The following is an 18,271-nucleotide window of genomic DNA, read 5'->3' on the forward strand; positions in this document are numbered from 1 at the left end:
GTTAGAGAGCTTCTGGGCATTAATTCCATGCTGCCAAGGCAGAAACTCCAGCAAAACCCCAACAAGTTGTCCATAGAGGATAACTCAAGGGGATCCCCCCCCTTTCTACTTCACTGCCTTTGCCTGCTCACCCAGTTGATTCCTGCTTCGTTGCTTTCCATACCCCAGCCTTTCTTTAAATTAGGGCTCTGAACAGAACTATGAGACGCTAAAGAGACTAAACATTATTGCAAATACCAATAATTTGAAAAGAGACTAATTTTTATTACTTCTAGGACTACACTGGCAAGTGGAACTAACTTAATGTCTTGTGAGTAAATATGGAAGCCAGAGATGGAGCCTGTGTTTGTCTGTAACGGAAAACTGTTTGTTCTCTTAGGCGTGGAAGGGGTTTGCAGTGGTTTTGGTATAATGAAGAAAGGCTTTGGAGTACAGGCCCATCCTTGGAATTTCTTCTTCTTTTTAAACTTTCTTTTTATTTATTTTTTGTGTCTTTCACATTATGCCTCCCAATCCCACCCATCTGCCCCGCCCCCCATGAAACAAAATAAAATTTAAGAGAAAAAAAGAACAAAAAAAGGAAGAAGAGGGCAATCTTGTCATGGAACCTGCAGTGAGACACAGTGAGTCACACATTAAACCCCGTATATTTCTACTTGCAAGTGTTCATTGCCAAGAGTCACTGGTATGGTTCGAAGCCTCTGGTGTCTGCTACCCCATCAATGCCTCACTGGGACTCTCCCTGGACATCCTGTTGTGGATAGCTGGGTCTGCAAGACCAACACCATCCCCCACCTCCTGCTCTAGTGTTCCAGCAGATCACAGATGGGGTGGATGTTGGGGTGGGCCAGCACATAACCCTGGTTCTGGGCCTGGGTACTTGCATGGTTGGTCAGCCATCAAGTTATGCTATCCAGCAAGGGGGCAGGGCCATTTCTCCTGCTATCACATCCTCAAGGCTGGTTCTCCCACACCTACACCTTCAGAGCCAGCTCTACTGTGTTGTCCAGGTGAGGTGTAGGGGCCACTCTCCCGAGTGCTGCAGCTGAGGAGGGGCAGGGATAGCTCTCCTGTTCTTACAATCTTAGGGCCAGCTCTTCTATTTACTTTAGGCTTGACGGGCGGGGGAGTGGGCATCTCTCCCCTGCCCATGGCACCCCAAGACAGATGAATAGTGGGGATGGCTCTCCTGCACTCACAATACCATGGCTCATCGGCACCTCTGCCAACAGAGTTGGCTCCATTGTGCTGCCCAGATGAGGTGCAGGGCCTGCTCTCCCAAGTGTTGCAGCCCATGGGAGGCAGGGACATTAAATTTATTCTTCATTTGTCCATTTATTCTAGGTTCAGCCAGTGTGGACTTGGTCTCAAACTCTAAAGTAGTGGTCAGAGTTAATAACGTTCTACCACGACGTAACTAGTCTTCCTTGTGAGATTGTAAAACACAATCCCAATTGTACTCACCAGTAATTAGTTGCACACATCTGGTTTCATCCTGAAACTCAGGTGTGCGTCCTTCCTAAGTGTTTCTTTTTGTGGAATAGCTCAGGGGAGGCGGTTGGGGACTCTGAGGGGAAGCAGCTGCCAGGCGAATTGAGCGGGAGATAATCGGAAAAGGACGACATCTTTGGGGCAGTGCAGAGGGAATCAAGGGCCATTTTGTGCAGGCAGCCTGGAAGCATCTTAGCAGAAGGGCCAGCACTTGGCTGGGGCTCCCAGTGCACACTCAGGAAGGCAGCACAGTGGTGGGCTAAGAGCTTCTTTTCAAACCTGGAAGTGAAAACCAGTGCAGCTTTCTCTGAAGGCACTTGTGCATATGTTCAGTTGTCCCCCAGGGAGGCACCATCCTTTTTTTCAGGACAAAGAAGATGGAAAAAGAATTTTATGAACTGGAACTTAAACAAGTGGATGGGAAATACAAGCAGATGTTGGTTGGCTGGGCTGAAGGGAAACAGTCCAGATTTCAGATTCAAGTGTAAATAGGTTAGAAATGAACATTAGATTAAGCATCCTGCCAGAATATGTTGTTGCTGCTTATTCTGCTCATTCTACGTGCATTTCAAATCTCAGATTCCCTTTGTTACATCAGTTCTCATTTCCAGTCAAACTTCAGAATTGTTCTGTAAGGATCTTGTGGAGTTCTTTAAGGACGAAGGCCCCGGGATGAGGTTCCCCCTCGATTTGCCCATAGATGCTTTCATTCTAGGTTATTTCTAGTCTTGGTGAAATGACTGTTTTCCCCACTGAGTCAGACAAAATTAAGAAGCTTTCCAAGTGATCTCCATCTCTGATGTGTTTCTAGTGATTCTCAGATCAAGGCATGTTTACTTCAGCACTGCAAGCATGTCCATTGCTTCATCCTGACAAATTAATTGGGAACTCTGACAATGTTAATTTGAAGATCTTCCCTCTTTCTTCCTCCCCTCTTCCTTTTCTGTGATCGAACAGTCTCTGTTTCCCACTGAGAAATCTGGGATACTAAAAAATAAAAGTCATTAAGAGATGAGTGGCTTGTTGAACACCTCACAGACAATCACCTTTCAGTATCTCGTGGGCAAGAGTTAAATGAGAAATTTATATAGCTGTAAAAGGTAAAGCAGGTTGGACAAGAAACAATGCCATCGATCACAGGAATCGTACCTTGCTGGAAATAAGACTTATTGAAATAAAGTGATAAATAAAAATATGCTCTAGTTTGAAAGAAGCGATCTAGCTGCTGATGCTTTTCTGTTTCTCGTGCTCTGGACACGTCATCAATCTCCCTGCTTAGATGCAGTGCAGCCAGGTGTTCAGAATCACAGGGGACCAAAAACTGTTAGCTCTTAGTGAATGGGAGAAATAAAAAAGTTGGATCAGACGGGGCTTAAGTATATATAAAAAATACAGCCTTACTGAACTTAATTTCCCCTTTTCCTTCCTCTTCTCCCCAGGAATAATTCTGCTACAGGGCTGAGTTCACGGCCGTGAATTGTTGACCTCATCCCAACATCAGAACCTCAGATGTTATTCTAATTTATTTGCAAGCTGGCTTTATGTGGAAATAAACTTGAGCTGAGGGTCTGTTGGAAATTCACTGTGACGTTCAAATCAGGAAAACCTGCTGAAATCCCCAGAGCCTTCCCCCATGGGCCCTGATGGTAGACTCCAAAAGGTGCAGCCTCAGGTGGTCCCCCTTCTTCTGCAGCAAGAATAAACTTTGGGTCATTGATTGCAATACCATCCTTGGAGAAAATGGTATGCGAGGGAAAACGCCCAGCCTCTTGCCCTTGTTTCTTCCTCTTGACTGCCAAGTTCTACTGGATCCTCACAATGATGCAAAGAACTCACAGCCAGGAGTATGCCCATTCCATCCGGGTGGATGGAGATATCATTTTGGGAGGTCTCTTTCCTGTTCATGCAAAGGGAGAGAGAGGGGTGCCTTGCGGGGAGCTGAAGAAGGAAAAGGGGATCCACAGACTAGAGGCCATGCTTTATGCCATCGACCAGATTAACAAGGACCCGGATCTCCTCTCCAATATCACCCTGGGTGTCCGGATCCTTGACACATGCTCCAGGGACACCTATGCTTTGGAGCAGTCGCTAACCTTCGTGCAGGCGTTGATAGAGAAAGACGCATCGGATGTGAAGTGTGCTAATGGCGATCCACCCATATTTACTAAGCCCGATAAGATTTCTGGTGTTATAGGTGCTGCAGCAAGCTCCGTGTCCATCATGGTGGCTAACATTTTAAGGCTTTTTAAGGTAGGTAAAGACTTTACCTTTTCAACCAGTGTGAAAGAATCGGGGATCATTATGGCTCCAAATGTGAGTTGAAAGAAGAAAGTAGAGATGAAGATGCCAATAGACCCTGTATACATCACTGGGTTCCTCAAAGGGAATATTCTATGCTGGGGTTTCTATCCTGTATCACCTTAGTTCCTTTACTTGTAATTAAATGGATTAATCCTGACTGTGTTTTCCCAAAGATAGTGTTGGTAAGTTCTGTGATGTGTTTGGTCTTTGCTGTCTTGGGATAACTTCCCCAGAGAGGCTCACTTTAAGTCAAAACAAGCATCTTTGGAGAATCATAAACCATTAGCACATTTATCATACAGAACACTTCCTTTCTACTTGAGATAATTTACTTGGTGAAACTTCTTCAAGGTGGGATGCTCTGTTATGACAAGAATTCCTGTGTGAAGAAACTATTTATTACTAATGTGTAGATGGTAGTGACACTCTAGAAGATAAGATGGCCATAAAGTTGTCAGGATTATTATAACTCGAACAGAGAAGAACCTCATTAATTCAAAATACTGGGAGGCAGACTGGAAATAATTACATATAATTCTTGTTGAGTTAATAGTTCAAATTTAGTAGGAAGCAATCAAGACATTTTGATTTAGGTTTGATGATCTATTATCTGTACATTTTCTTTATAATATTGACAAAAATTGCCAATATAAAATAATATATGTGAAAACACTTTGAAAGTAAAAAGTATCATAAAAATAAAGTTATTGTAACTCACCGTTTTTATTAACTTTCTCATCTTATTTATTAATATCCATTATGTAGTCTTTTGAAATAGACATGATTTTTAAATTGAAAATACTTTTCACTCTGATTTCTTACTCATTGCGATTTGACTTTTCCAACTGAACCTGAATTAATGAGGCTTTATTTTATATAATAAAAAACTATTCCTATGCATATTAGACTTAAAGTTGGACTGATGACAGAGTGATAAAAAAGCGACGGAGAACTTCACAAAAAAAGGATGAAAAATATTAAGTCAAAGGCTTTCTGGTTTGGGAAGTACCTTGGGGGCCAGTCTAGTTTGTTCTGTGTTTCCTATTGGAATCTTCTCTGTAACATTCCCCAGGAGGCTCCACAGCCTCTGTACGAATCTCCTTCATTTAGGGATGAGAATGCTAAGAGGTATTTTAATGGCTGTTTACAGACTGATGACATTACCTCAAAGGAGGAGGCCGCTCTGTGTTACATAGGAGCATTGTGTTTAAGGCATTCAGAAGGGGGGCAAAAAGGTCCCAGGGAGCATGGAAGACACTTTAGCAAGACATCAGAAGAGTCTCCTGGTAGTGAGAGGACTTGAACTGAGAACTGGCAGTCAAAAGTCTCTCATTCTCTGTCTCTGGAAGCTTGGAGGGAAGCTGGGCAGTTGTAACAGTGCCCCTAGGGATGACTCTCTCCTCACCCAGAGGCAAGACAGAGAGCAAGTACTCCTCCAGGGTCCTCCCATCTGCAGGATCTAGGGTTCTTCTCGAGACTTCTGATCTGTCCCTCATGGCTAGAGTCCAGACCAGCTATTTCCCAGCCCTTCTTTCTCCTGCTCAACTTCCCTCCTCACCTCACGTGACCCACTATTAGAGAGGAGGGAAACCTTCATGATGATTTTCTCCCTTCTGGGGTCTTCCCTGTGTATATTCATCACTGTTCCTGTTACCCCTCAGTTATTTCTATACATTGTGTTTTTCTGTGGTCTGGATAGTATTTAAAAGCACACAAGAATTTGAAGAGTGGGTGAGAGATACAAGGTACTAACCTGAGATATTCAATGCTCATTTATGTTACTTTTTTTTGTCATAGAATGAACTGACCAATAAGACAATGATACTAATAATTCTAAGAGCTGGAGAGATAGCTCAGTGGTTAAGAGCACTGTCTGCCCTACCAATGATACTAATAATTCTGTATTAGGCCGCTGGGTTTCTTTAGTGAGAAAATGCAGGTGAAACATACTGTCAGTACCTGGTTGTGCCCTTTTCTGTAGACTGTTGAAATAAATTTCAAGCCATCTGAAGGCAAGAGGGGAGCTTTTGTTTTTATAAAATTGAATCAGTCTTGTTTCTGCTTGTTTGTTCCCTCATCAGACAATTCTTTTGCTATTTTTGGATACTCATAGAGGACGTCTATCTAATGGAGTGAATTACTCTTGGTCCTTTGAACACAGTCATTTTTCCAGGGCAACTCCAGAGAGACCGTGGCCTGCACACCTAAAGGTCCCCTGGTTACCCCTTGAAGGACATGTAGGGAGGAGGTCACTTTTAACCAGAAGAGGGCTGATAGATGGTATTATTACCATCAGCACCCTGGCACAGAGAAACATTTAACACATGTCTTAACCACATTGCTAGATTTGAGAAACTGATCTCATTCAAAACTCAATCAGCCAAGGGGGGATGTAGATGCTCCTGCCATCTTCCCACGGAAGCGCAAGAATGAAAATCAAATAATTCTAACTTATCATTGTGTTGCTTCCATTTACTCACATGATTTATGTGCAACCTTCAGCTTGCACTTCACAGTGACTGTAATTAGGAGATAATGATGGCTGTTCATGGGAAAGAAAATGGCCCTCTTTAATGTGGATGACGTCTGCTCACACCCATATGCTAGGACTGACTTGACATATTATAATAGTTATCAAAGGAATGATTAACAAATGATTGCATTCGGGATTGAGATGTAGTTTCATTTTGAAAAATATTAATTTTCTATGATGAGATGAATGATGAATGAAAGTAGGTTTTAGGAGTGAACCTTGCGGCTGTCTGTAGTCCCTGCAGGATAGCATATGGCCTATAGAATCCAAAAGGATGCACAGAAATCCGTGAGTCGAACTTATCTCCTCTTCGTTCTTAGGGAACGAGTGTTGTTCTTTGTTTCTCTTACTAAAACCCTGAGGCAAAGGAGAAAAACAAGCTCCTTAACTTAGAGGAGAGCTAGGCAGGGAGTCGCAGCATGGAGTTCCTGGAAGTAGGAGACGCCCACGTTTCACCAAAGCACACTCAGAGGAGGGGTCCTCAGTCCGAGGGCAGGTACAGCTTATGTCACTTTTCTCCTCACCTCCAAGGAAGCTTCTCAAACTGCAGGGCCTGTGAATCAGTAGAATTTCTTGCTCTCCTCTGGGGACTGTCTGCAGCAATAGGAGTGGATGTGACCCAATAGTCCTCAGAAACGTTGGGAGCAGAGCTGAGCTTGAAAGTCACTGAATCAGATTTTAATGCTTTGAACTTGATAGAAGCATTGCTATGCACATGTGCACGTGTGCACGAGTGCGCGCGCGCGCACACACACACACACACACAGAGAGAGAGAGAGAGAGAGAGAGAGAGAGGGAGAGACAGAGAGAGAGCGAGAGAGCAGGAAGAGTGGTTGTCTAGGCGATCTCTATAGCAAGTTAATGGCTTTAGATGACGCCGGTATCTTGGATAATGTGTAGTTGTTACGTAGCAGAGTGCCTGGGATCCCGAACCTTAGAAAACTCACTGAAGACGGGGACTTAAAAAGAGTTTAGAATCAGGTCTCTTTTGGAAACTTTAAATGAGATGCCCAGAGATGAAGTTTGTTTATGTTTATTAAAAAGCTCACATAGTTTTTCTTCTCTAGCATGTTTCCTATCTTTGGACAGGAAGAAACCAGTTTCTCAAACACACTAAACGTATGTCTTACCTCAAGTAAAGATTGAGTTTAGGTTAAAGGTGACATTTGACGCTGCAATAACTCACAGTAATGTCCACAAAGACACATGGGTCACAAAAGGACAATATTTCTCTCTCCTTTGTTTGGTTAGTTGACTTTACCTCAATTGCTAATTTTCCCTTCTTGAAGAATAGACCTTAGATAGCCTGGGGTGTGTCCTTCCACAGTGATCAAGCGAAATATCAGTGGAAATCATTTGAGTGACGGCTAGCTGATTCTCCATGTGGATTTGTACATAGGCTAGCTGATTCCTCCATGTGGATTTATGTGTGGGTTAGCTGATCCCCCATGTGGATTTGTGGTAGTTATAAATGACCAAAACTGATCTTCATTTAAGTCAATGAATTACAGAAATTTCTCTCCTTCTCCTGCAAGTCTTTGTCTATAATATTTATGAAGACATATTTTTTTCCAAGAGACTCAATTGTACCAACTACTAAAGCCATGTGTCTTTTGAGTTATTTATTGCACACAATGGGTTTTATTAACTGTGAAGAATCAAAGGCAAATCTGCCATGTTTAGGCTCTAGTGGGTGGATGGGTAAATGAGCATATGAAATAAATAATAAATAAATAACGTTTCGTGTAAATCCTGTTTGATAACAAATAAACCATGTGAAGAGGAAAGCGAGACTCCTTCACTAAGGCCTTTAGTTTTCAAGCATCTTTGTTTGAAAAGGAGCACCCCCCCTTTAGAGGAGTCAGATGGGCACTCTCTTACCATGGCACTAGTAGTGTTGTCAGGTGAGAAAGGGCACTTCCGATATGAAGCGGGAGACATCTACATCACCCGCGGACTGGTTAATGTCTCCCTCCCCAAGGCCTCTCAGAGTTATGGTCCCCTGCACCCCAGGACAAAGGCCTACCTCTTCTATGCAAAATCACCCTGCTTTGCTTGACAAGGTTACCAGAGAGGCAGCCTCTACTACCTCTTCCCTCCTCATGGCATCAATCCTACCCTATTATAGCTGTTTGTTTATCCAAGCAGGCAGGATTCATTTCTTTGTTACTGGTGATCTCATTTCTAGCCCCAGCCTCACCCTGTCTAGGAGCCCAATAAACATGTGAAGGAGTGGACGAACGGCGGAATCAACCATACTTTCTATGTACTTACTTATCCCAATGCCAAGTACTGGAAATAATAGTTAGATAGGAAAAGCAAATCAAATTTTACTTTCTGTGTAACTCTTAGGAAAAGAAACAGAAGGAGTAAGGGGAGGAAAGCAAGCAAGCAGTGCACTTTGGGAGTTCCTGTTCTCATGTACTTCCTTTTGCTTCTGCACAGCCACACCTTCTTTAGATAGACCTTTAAAATGGAAAATTAAACAAGTACTATTCATGAGCACGTTCTCATTTTAGAAGGTTCAAGCAACAAATAATAGTCTGGAATGGAAAGAGTCCACTTCCCAGCACATCTATTAATAAAATGACACATGCAGACATAATTTTATTTATAGATATGCCTCATGACTTTCTTTTTTTACTTACTATATGCAGGAGAGACTTCTATGTTGGTTAACTCAGGTTTGTCTCAGTAATTCTCAAGTCTTCAAGTCCGAATTACCTGCATAGATGATGCTCAAATTCTTACCTGATACCAAAGAAATTGGAACAATTTCCAGGTGATTCTGTGTTGGTCTGGGTTGGGAAATTACAAGACTTTCCCCCTTCATTTTAGTGACTGGTGGGTTTTAATTATGGATAGACCATACTTTTAATTTTACAAACCTCTAATGGGGAAGTAATCAGAAAGTGTTTCTTTTTATTTCATTTGAAAAACTGTTGCAATACTGCCAAAGGCCTCACCCAAACCCTGTTAGCTCTAGTGAGAAGTTTTGCATCATAGAATCCTTTCTTGGACCAATACACAGGCTGCACTATGAATAACCAAACCCATCTCTCCATAAGGCTGTCTCACATAATTCAGGCACTATCACAGACCAAGGCTTTTCTCAACACGAAGTAACTTAGAACCAGTGACCTAGTCTTCTGCCCAGGCTATGAAAGGGCTGTAATGTTTCCTGTTGTGTTTAACAGATTTTTGAGCTAGGTGAATTTAAATCTTTCTTTCTTTCCTCTTCTGAATCCCCAAATAGCCTGAAATCCTACAGTGAATATGGAAGACATCTTAAAAGCTTACTTAGTGATTAATGCCTATCTTTCAGGCTCTTTGAGCAGTGAGGAGGTTTTAAAAGTTGTGAAAAGCCTTTCTAAGAGAATGGCTTGTGATAGGATGAAATACTACTTTTTGTTGTCTAAAAAGTGGTCTATAAACCTTTCTGGAAAAAGTTATAGTAGAGATAAATAAATAAACAAATCTGCATAAGGAAAACACTTTTCTACTCATTTTCCCCAAGGATGGTAAATAAAATAAAATAAAAAAGTGTTTATTTTAAGGGCTTTATTTCTTTATTTAATTGTTTTAGTCTGTTTTGGATTTACAGAAAAGCTAAAGATTGCTGTGATTTTATTTGGCTTTCAGCACAGGTGTCTTTCATAGATTTGGTTTTTATTTAATTTACTTTTTATTAACAACGAAAGGCTACCTCTTCCTAAGGAAGCTTAAACTCTGGAGGCAGTGTGTGGTTCCGGTTCAGTGGCTCTCAAACTCAGTTTGTATCAAAATCACCCTGGGGCCTTGTTGAAACACAGATTGCTGAGCCCACCTTCAGAGTTTCTGATTCAGTAGATCCAGGAATGGTCTGAAAACTGGCATTTCTAAAGGTTCCCAAGTGTTGCTGATGTTGCTGTTTCACAGCCCATGCTTTGAGAACCAACGCTCCACATAAATTGCTTGCTGGCTGACTTAGCAAGTAAAGGATGCAAAACAGAAATGAGGTTTAGCCACGTTCTGACTGACAGCAGCCTTTTGTCTTTTGACTCACAGCTGGTTAATCTTCTGTTCTTAGGGGTCGCAATCACAATCACAGCGGCTGCTATAGGGATCTGGGTTTAATTGTGTGCCCCTTTGTATGTTGTGTTCTTTCCTAAACAATACATAGCTCAGAAGTCACAATCAGTGTCCTGGTCACTAAAACATGATCTCAAGAGCAGGGCCATCCATATTATCATTTTTCACTCGCGAGACCACCAGGAGAATGATTTTAAAAACGTAGACTGTAAGATACACATTAACTGGGAGTTGAGAACAGTAAGAAGTGAAGAGGCTATGATTTGTCTCAGCTCCCAGCCATTTGTCTTTAGAAACCATGACAGCTACCTGCTGATTTCCACTATGCAGCTGGATTGCAAATAACACTCTACAGCAGTCTTAATCAACAGAGGGTCACCAGAAGCTCTTCTTCTCCCACACTGGGGAAAGGGCCTATTTATCCACTTAATTGATATAACACTCGGTTCCATTGATCGACTTCTCTGTTTTTATGCCAATACCAAGCTGTTTTCAATACTGAGGCTCTGTAATAGAGTTTGAGGTCAGGGATGGTAATGCCTCCAGACGATCCTTTATTATATAAGATTGTTTTGGCTATCCTGGGTTTTTTGTTTCTCCATATAAAGTTGATTATTGTCCTCTCAAGATCTGTGAAGAATTTTGATGGGATTTTAATGGGGATTGCATTGAATCTATAAATTGCCCTTGGTAGAATTGCCATTTTTACTATGTTGATCCTCCCTATCCAAGAGCAAGGGAGATCCTTCCATTTTCTGGTATCCTCCTCAATTTCTTTCTTCATTGACTTAAAGTTCTTGTCAAATAGATCCTTTACTTCCTTGGTTAGGGTTACCCCAAGATATAACACATAATCTGGCCGAAGAAGGAAACATCACTTTTTTTGCTGTAACAGACAGACTTTCCTAAGCATTCTTAAAAATATATGCATATGTAGCGAACACTTGGTAAGATGAAGGAGTCTGAGCATAGCTTTGCCCACAGACACCTTGATCTGTATCCAGAATGAGACCAATCGCTGCAATTTTCCTGCATTAGATCCAGAAAACCAGTAGGCATGTGTTCATTGATGGCCATTCGTGTTCTCAAGTCTCTTCAAGGTTCCTGCTAAGCACTGGGAGGTTGATTTCCCTGATACACTAGCCTATCGGCTGGTCAAAGCTTCAGTGAAGGCACATTTATTTCTCCACATCTCCCACCTCACAGTACCACACGAGGCTCTTCGGGTTATGTGCATGGTAACACTTTTACGCTAGCAACTCCCTCCTGTTTCTCCTCATCTGAATTGAGGGGAAAAAAAATCTAATTTTGATTAATGTTTGCATTACTTTCTACTTTTTAAATCTACATATTTACATTCTTTCAATTCCATTTATTAGCATCCCCAGAATGCTTGGGCTTGTGTTGCCTAATAGCAAAAATGCCACATCCCGCTTGTGCAGATTTCTCATCGTTTTCTAAAGTATAAATATGATCATTATTCTTATAATAAGATGTCTGTTGAAAGGGTAGAATATTGTAATAATTCTTCTAGTGATACTCATACTCTTTTGAATAGAACAGATGAATATGAATTTTATGAAACAGGTCAGGCTCTACATTCAGACTTGCTCAGTTCAAAATCTGATATAATGTTTATTAGCTGTGGGATCATAGACCAGAGGATTAATCTCTTCACACATAGCTTCTGTATGTAGAAAAAGTTGGCAGGAACCCCACTTCTTCTGAAGGTTTCTAATGAACGCTAGCTAACAAGACAAACTGCAGAGGTCAAAGCTGAGAGCTGATCTCCAGTGAGCACTGTAAATATTTGTTGCGATGAAACTACCACTCTTAGATGTTTTGATTTGTACCTCTCAACCATTTGTACTAACACTATCATGTGAGAATGGTAAACTAACATAAAATCACTGGTCAAGAAATAAAACAAAACATAATTTTGGTCAACTCAATTTTGGGATATGGCTTGGCTATCCTATGGTCAAGTTTTTTATGGGATCTCATTGGCTCCCTATTCAGTCAGGTGAGTTAAGAAAATAGCATATTGAAGTCCATGTGGTAGGCTCTAAGAATCACTTAATTAAATAATAGCATTCCAAGGGAATGATTAGGTGACCCAAAGATAAACTTTTCTTAAATTTAATAGCATTTATGTGCTTGAACAAAATTTTCCTTTAGGATTGAGTTTTAAAAAAAGGCATTTTGACTGGCCTAGACCTTCTTAGAACCCCAGAACTTCTGGTGGAATTGTGGGTAAGGAGGAATAGCAGTAAGTTCATTTTGGATGTGATGTAGATAGAAGTTTCTGTCCTGCCTGGTACCTCAGTCATTCAATCCCAAAGAAACACACAGAGGCTTATATTAGTTCTAAACTGTTTGACGAATTAGCTCAGGCTTATTATTAACGAGCTCTTACAACTTAAATTAACCTATAATTCTTGTCTCTGTTTAGCCATGTGGCATTCTCATCTTGCTTCCTCTATGTCTGGGTGGTGACTACAGACTGAGCCTTTCTTCTTCCCAGAATGCTTCTAGCCTGGTTGCCCACCTATATATCCTGCCTGGCTGCTGGCCAATCAACTTGTTGTTAAGCCAATGCAATTGCCAAATCTTCACAGGATACAAGAGCATTATCCCACAGCAATGTGAATTACTTTTTAAAATTTCAATCTTAATCTTTTTCTGTATTTAGTGCGGTGATTCAAAGATTCAAATAGTAGGCTCACACTAGACAATGATTGTTCTTCTTTGCTGAGGGAAGAACTCTTTTCTCTCAGAGATGTTCTGTGTAATAATCATCCCTGTCACTGGGTACAAGTATCATAGATGGCAGCACTAAAAAAAAATCCAGAGGCACTTGCTCTAGAAGTCATATTCCTCCCAGGACAGTCAGAAGAAGACTGGAATTCAGTATATTAAATTTCAATTCATGTCACTATCTTCTTCTATTTAAATGGGAGTAGCTAAGTAAAACATTTATTATATTCTGCTAAGTTGTCATTTTGGTGAAATATGGATAATTTAGTCCATTGGAAATAAATTTCATAGAGAAGGAGAATGTGTTTATTCACTGCAGACTTACCTGGACTGATTAGAGTGGACTTGTGTAAGACAGAATGCTATGACAGGCCTGGTCAGATAATGGCAAAGAGTTCTTGGTGTAAATGATAAATTTCCATTCCACAAAGAGAAATAGAATAGAGTGAAGAGATGTGAGCATTTTATCCATTTATTGCCTTCTTTCTCTTAATTAGCAAAACAGAAAATTGGTATTCATTCAGAAGCATGCATTCTACAGATGAATCCATCATGCTTGACATCGATTCATAGTTTGTAGGGAGTACACCAAACTAAGCTATCCTGCTACTTAAAATGCTGCTGAAGAGACCTCATTAACATGTAAAGTAACAATGATCTCTATGAGATGATTTAGTAAAGGCTGTGTCACTGGACAACCTATTGGGTTCAGAAGAAAGTTTGACTTCATCTGAGGAAGCTCAAGTTATTAGGAAAGTTGTTTTACTTAGCTTGGGCTGCTCAATAGAATGGCACCGACCCAGACATCTTAAGTATTGTCCTCTTAATGATCCTTTGTTGTCTGAGATGTTTTTATGCAACCATTGGAACATAAATACATAAAATAGCTATACACATCAAACATCTACTGTTTATTTTTATTTATTTATTTCTCTTTGGTTTTTGAGAAGGGTTTCTCTGTGTAACAGCCCTGGCTGTCCTGGAACTCACTCTGTAGACTAGGCTGGCCTTGAACCCAGAGATGCGTCTGTCTCTGCTTCCCAAGTGCTATGATTAAAGGCATGAGACACTACTGCCCGGCCAAACATCTACTGTTAATATTCATTAAGAAATTTATTTTAAGATAATTCTCTGCCATATGCAGTTTGGCATACAGTTTGGCATCTTTTAGATGAGAGCACATGTACAGAGTGGGGAGGTGGATGTGTTTGCTTATTTTACATAAATATTTAAGTCTTAGGTGAATATTTAATACTGCGGAGCATCTTCGGCGCTTTTGGAGCTGATCGATATTTTGTAGCTCTTGATGATGAGCAGTAAGATTCACAGACTATTTGCATATTTAAATATTTAACACACAATGGTATGTTTACAGTCACCTCAGAAATTGTTTGAAAATATGGCCTAATCCCAAACCAAAATTCACTCAATTGTTTTTCAGGTTAAACTCAAGTCAGCTACTGAAACAATAGTTGGGTATGGATGTGTGTAGTGTACTCATGGGTATTTGCATATGTGTGACATGGAGGCTCGAGATCAATGCTGGATATCTTTCTTTATTGCTCGCTACCTTAATGTTTGATATAGGGCCTTTTATTGAACATCGAACTGGACTTCAAACCTCTGGGATCCTCTTGTCTCTACTCCCCCTCCCCTTCCCAACAGCAGGTGTTGCAGGCATATGCTTCCACATGTAACATTTTAAAATTCGTTAAAAATGTTGTTATGCAGTAAGTTTTGGTCATATTCTTTCCCCTCCCACGGCTCCTCCCAGATGTCCTCCTCCTTACCCAAATTCATGTTCTCTCTCTTAAAAAACAAAATGAAACCAACACAAAACAAAACAAATACAAAAAGCACATACCCCCCAAAAAACTAAAAAGAAAAAAGAAAACAAACAAACAAAAAACAACAAAAAACATTGAGCCTGTTTTGTGTTGGCCAGCTATTTCTGAGCATGCAGCCTGATTTGGGATGTGGTTGTTATATTCAGGGCCACTCCATTTACCCTCAGCTTTCAATTGTAAATAACTTCTTGCTGAGGGGTGGAACTTTGTGCCAACTTCCCATTTCAATGCTGCAAAGCCTACTTTATATGTAGGTGCTGTGATGGAGGAGTTACTTTCATTTAATAAAGAAACTGCCTTGGCCCATTTATAGGCCAGCCCTTAGGTGGGTGGAGTAAACAGACAGAATGCTGGGAGAAAGAAGTCGAGTGAGTGAGTCACCATGATTCTCTCACTCCAGACAGATGCAGGTTAAGATCTTTCCTGGTAAGCCAGCTCGTGGTGCTACACAGAATATTAGAAATGGGTTAGATCAATATGTAAGAGCTAGCTAATAAGAGGCTGGAGCTAATGGGCCAGGCAGTGATTAAAAGAATACAGTTTCCGTGTAATTATTTTGGGGCATAAGCCATGCGGGCAGCCGGGTGCCGGAGACGCAGCCCTGCCGCTTATATTACAACAGTGCTGGGCTGTGAGCTGAGTTCTTTGTGTTTGCATGATAAGTACTTTTCTGTTAGATCCACCTCTTCAGTCTCTCCAGCAGCCATTAAGAAAAATAAAAAAGACCCCAAACGCCAAAACTTACAAACATCCTTATACAGTGTATACAATATAAAGATATATTAACTTGGTACTTATTGGTCAAGAATGACAGCAGGAACATATTAAACCCCATCGTTCATAATTTCCAAGAGCAGATAACCGTGTGTGCAGTAAAGACAGTGCAGTTTACAGCACACGCAGTCTAGAATCTGACCTGAGGTGTTTGAGGCTGAGTGGTGGTAACGGAGCTGACGGCATGGGCCGTGCCAAATACACAGTATGTGTTAGAAACCAAGGTTGCAATGAAAGCTGCATTGGAACTAGGTGAGTGTTTCTGGAAACACCTTCGGCTTTGTTACATTTGATTTTGAATCGGGTTTTGATGCCTGCATGCTTAGAAAAGCTTAACTGTGGCCATATTTTCACGACCTCCTCATTCAGGTGTTTGATCCTGTGTAGGGTTGTGACCCAGAGCTTAAGGAGCTACGCCCTAGCGTGGACAGCGTACACAGTGCTTATTGCTTAAAGAGGGATGTTTGAGACCAGAGTACTGCATGCAGGGTTCTTGGCAAAATCCTCTTTGCTGGTTTATAGATCATTGCCTTCTTGTTTTGTCGTGACAGGAGGGCAGAATGAGTGAGAGAGAGAGAGGAGTGGGGGGAGGGTAGAGGAGATCAAAACAACAATAAAAATCTCTCAAATCAAAATTCTCACCCTCTTTCTTTTAAAAAAATATAATATTTTGTTAATTCTTTGAGGATTTCATAAATATTGTTTTGATCATATCTACCCCATACTCCCTCCAAACTCCTCCCACACCCACCCCTTCTTCCTACCCTTAAACTTTATACCCCGTTCCCCAAAGATGTATCTCAAAGCAGGTGCTCTGGTCCTTTGACCCTTGTTATTTTTGCCCCGGCTCTTCAAATGCACTAATCTAGTTATGAGGGCTCCACCGTCATGTCCTAACATCTTTCAAAGGCCCCATCTCTTGCGCACGTTGCATTGAGGGTTAGAATTTTCAACTATAAATTTGAGAGCACACATCATTCAATTCATAGCACAAGGTTTTGTACAATGATGTGGAAATGGGCGGGTCTTAGCTGAGTAGGTAGGAATGTGTAAACTTAGCAGCCAGAGAGAAGAAAGGACCTTCCAAGCCTGAGATACCCATAAACCTTTGACCTGATGTCAGCTCATGCTAACCTCTAAGGAAGTAGAAGTAAGAGGAAATGGAAATGTCTTTTCCTCTTCAGGCCGTCTCTCTGCTATGACAAAGCTTCAAAGATTAAGAGTCTCCTAGAGATTAAAGATGAAGCAGTTGAGAATGTTCTACCTCTTCTGTTGAGCCTGGAACAGTGGGCAGGGAGCACCCAGAGGGCAGAAGTTGCCCCCAGGAGGCTAGGAGGTGAACTGCCCTTGGATTTAGGGAGAGAGCTATCAAACTCAGAAGAGCTGCTGACCTTTGCTGTCTGGAAACTTATATAACCTAAAATCAAAACTTTCTCTCTTTTCATTTTCCCCGTGGCTATCCTTACCGTTTGGACTATTTTCATTAATCACAGATAGAGAGATAATGGCTCAAAGAGAAGCTGAACACTGTCAGTGAGTTGATTTCACTCATGCCTGTCTCATAAGAGAGCCAGCCCTCAGGGCTCACTGCTTTTCCTTCCTCCCCTCTCCTGCAGACTCATCAAATCTGCACTGTCTCTACTGGTCAGGTGGTGATGGTCTCAGTCAGGGAAAGTTTGGGGGAACAGGCAGTGTTTTCATCGGAGAGCGTTTAAGGTGTTTGGAAATAAGGCATATGTAATTCTTTTTTTGTTGTTAATGTTGCAGATTTTGCTTTGTAATTTCCACTGTTCAAACCTCCCCTATTGAAATGGAAGGCGTTCTGTTGTCTTAGAAACCACAGGCATGGAATTTTAAATTCTTGGAGTTTTCCCCCTTTTGCCCGAGGAGAGAAGATACTGTAAATTCGATTTTTTTTTTTAAATTGCCTTCCTTTATTTCATTGATATTCATGCAGCTGAAGCATCTAGCGAGTTTGGCTGGTGTATAAATTAATATTTACAGGTAAAACCTTGCTGAAAATAAAATAGATTAAGTGGAGAATATTTTTCCCATAGCTTCCTTCTCCAAAGAAAATGAAATAACTCTGCACCATGCCTCTGCCGCGTGCTCCATCTGTCAGCGGCATGCGGATCTGAGCCTGCGCCATCTCAGGAGTGTTTGGGGCTGGGGACTTCACGTGCAGCAGGGTGGTGCTGTGCATGAGCTGATGTCCACGGGGAGAACTGGGAGTTAGGGATTTCGACATACCTTTAAATAGTTCACTGAAAATCTGTATCATTGAATTCTAATTACAATTACATTTCAGCCCCTGCTGATCAATGTTATGCATAGCACGCCACAACTTTTAAAAAAGTATTAATCAAGGATTCTAAAATACATACTATAGGATGAATAAATATTATTTTAGCATATTTAAAAATTTCATGATGCTTAAACTAAGTATTAATATTTTAGTTCACCAAAATAGTATGAGTCTAGGTTTGGATGAAAGAAT

At 41.1% G+C, this 18,271-nt stretch overlaps 1 protein-coding gene across 3 annotated transcripts in view; it reads left to right on the plus strand.

Annotated features, from left to right (window-relative positions):
- The window catches only part of Grm8 (glutamate metabotropic receptor 8), an 818,705-nt gene that overhangs the window by 6,887 nt on the left and 793,547 nt on the right, over positions 1-18,271 (plus strand). For all 3 annotated transcript variants that reach the window (XM_057770162.1, XM_057770181.1, XM_057770171.1), the window contains exon 2: positions 2,931-3,741. In XM_057770162.1, the coding sequence (XP_057626145.1) occupies positions 3,232-3,741 (510 nt within the window). In that variant the 5' untranslated portion in view covers positions 2,931-3,231. The remainder of the gene's footprint in view (positions 1-2,930; positions 3,742-18,271) is intronic.

This window comes from Chionomys nivalis, chromosome 1 (assembly GCF_950005125.1).
Source record: "Chionomys nivalis chromosome 1, mChiNiv1.1, whole genome shotgun sequence".
Taxonomy (NCBI): Eukaryota; Metazoa; Chordata; class Mammalia; order Rodentia; family Cricetidae; genus Chionomys; species Chionomys nivalis.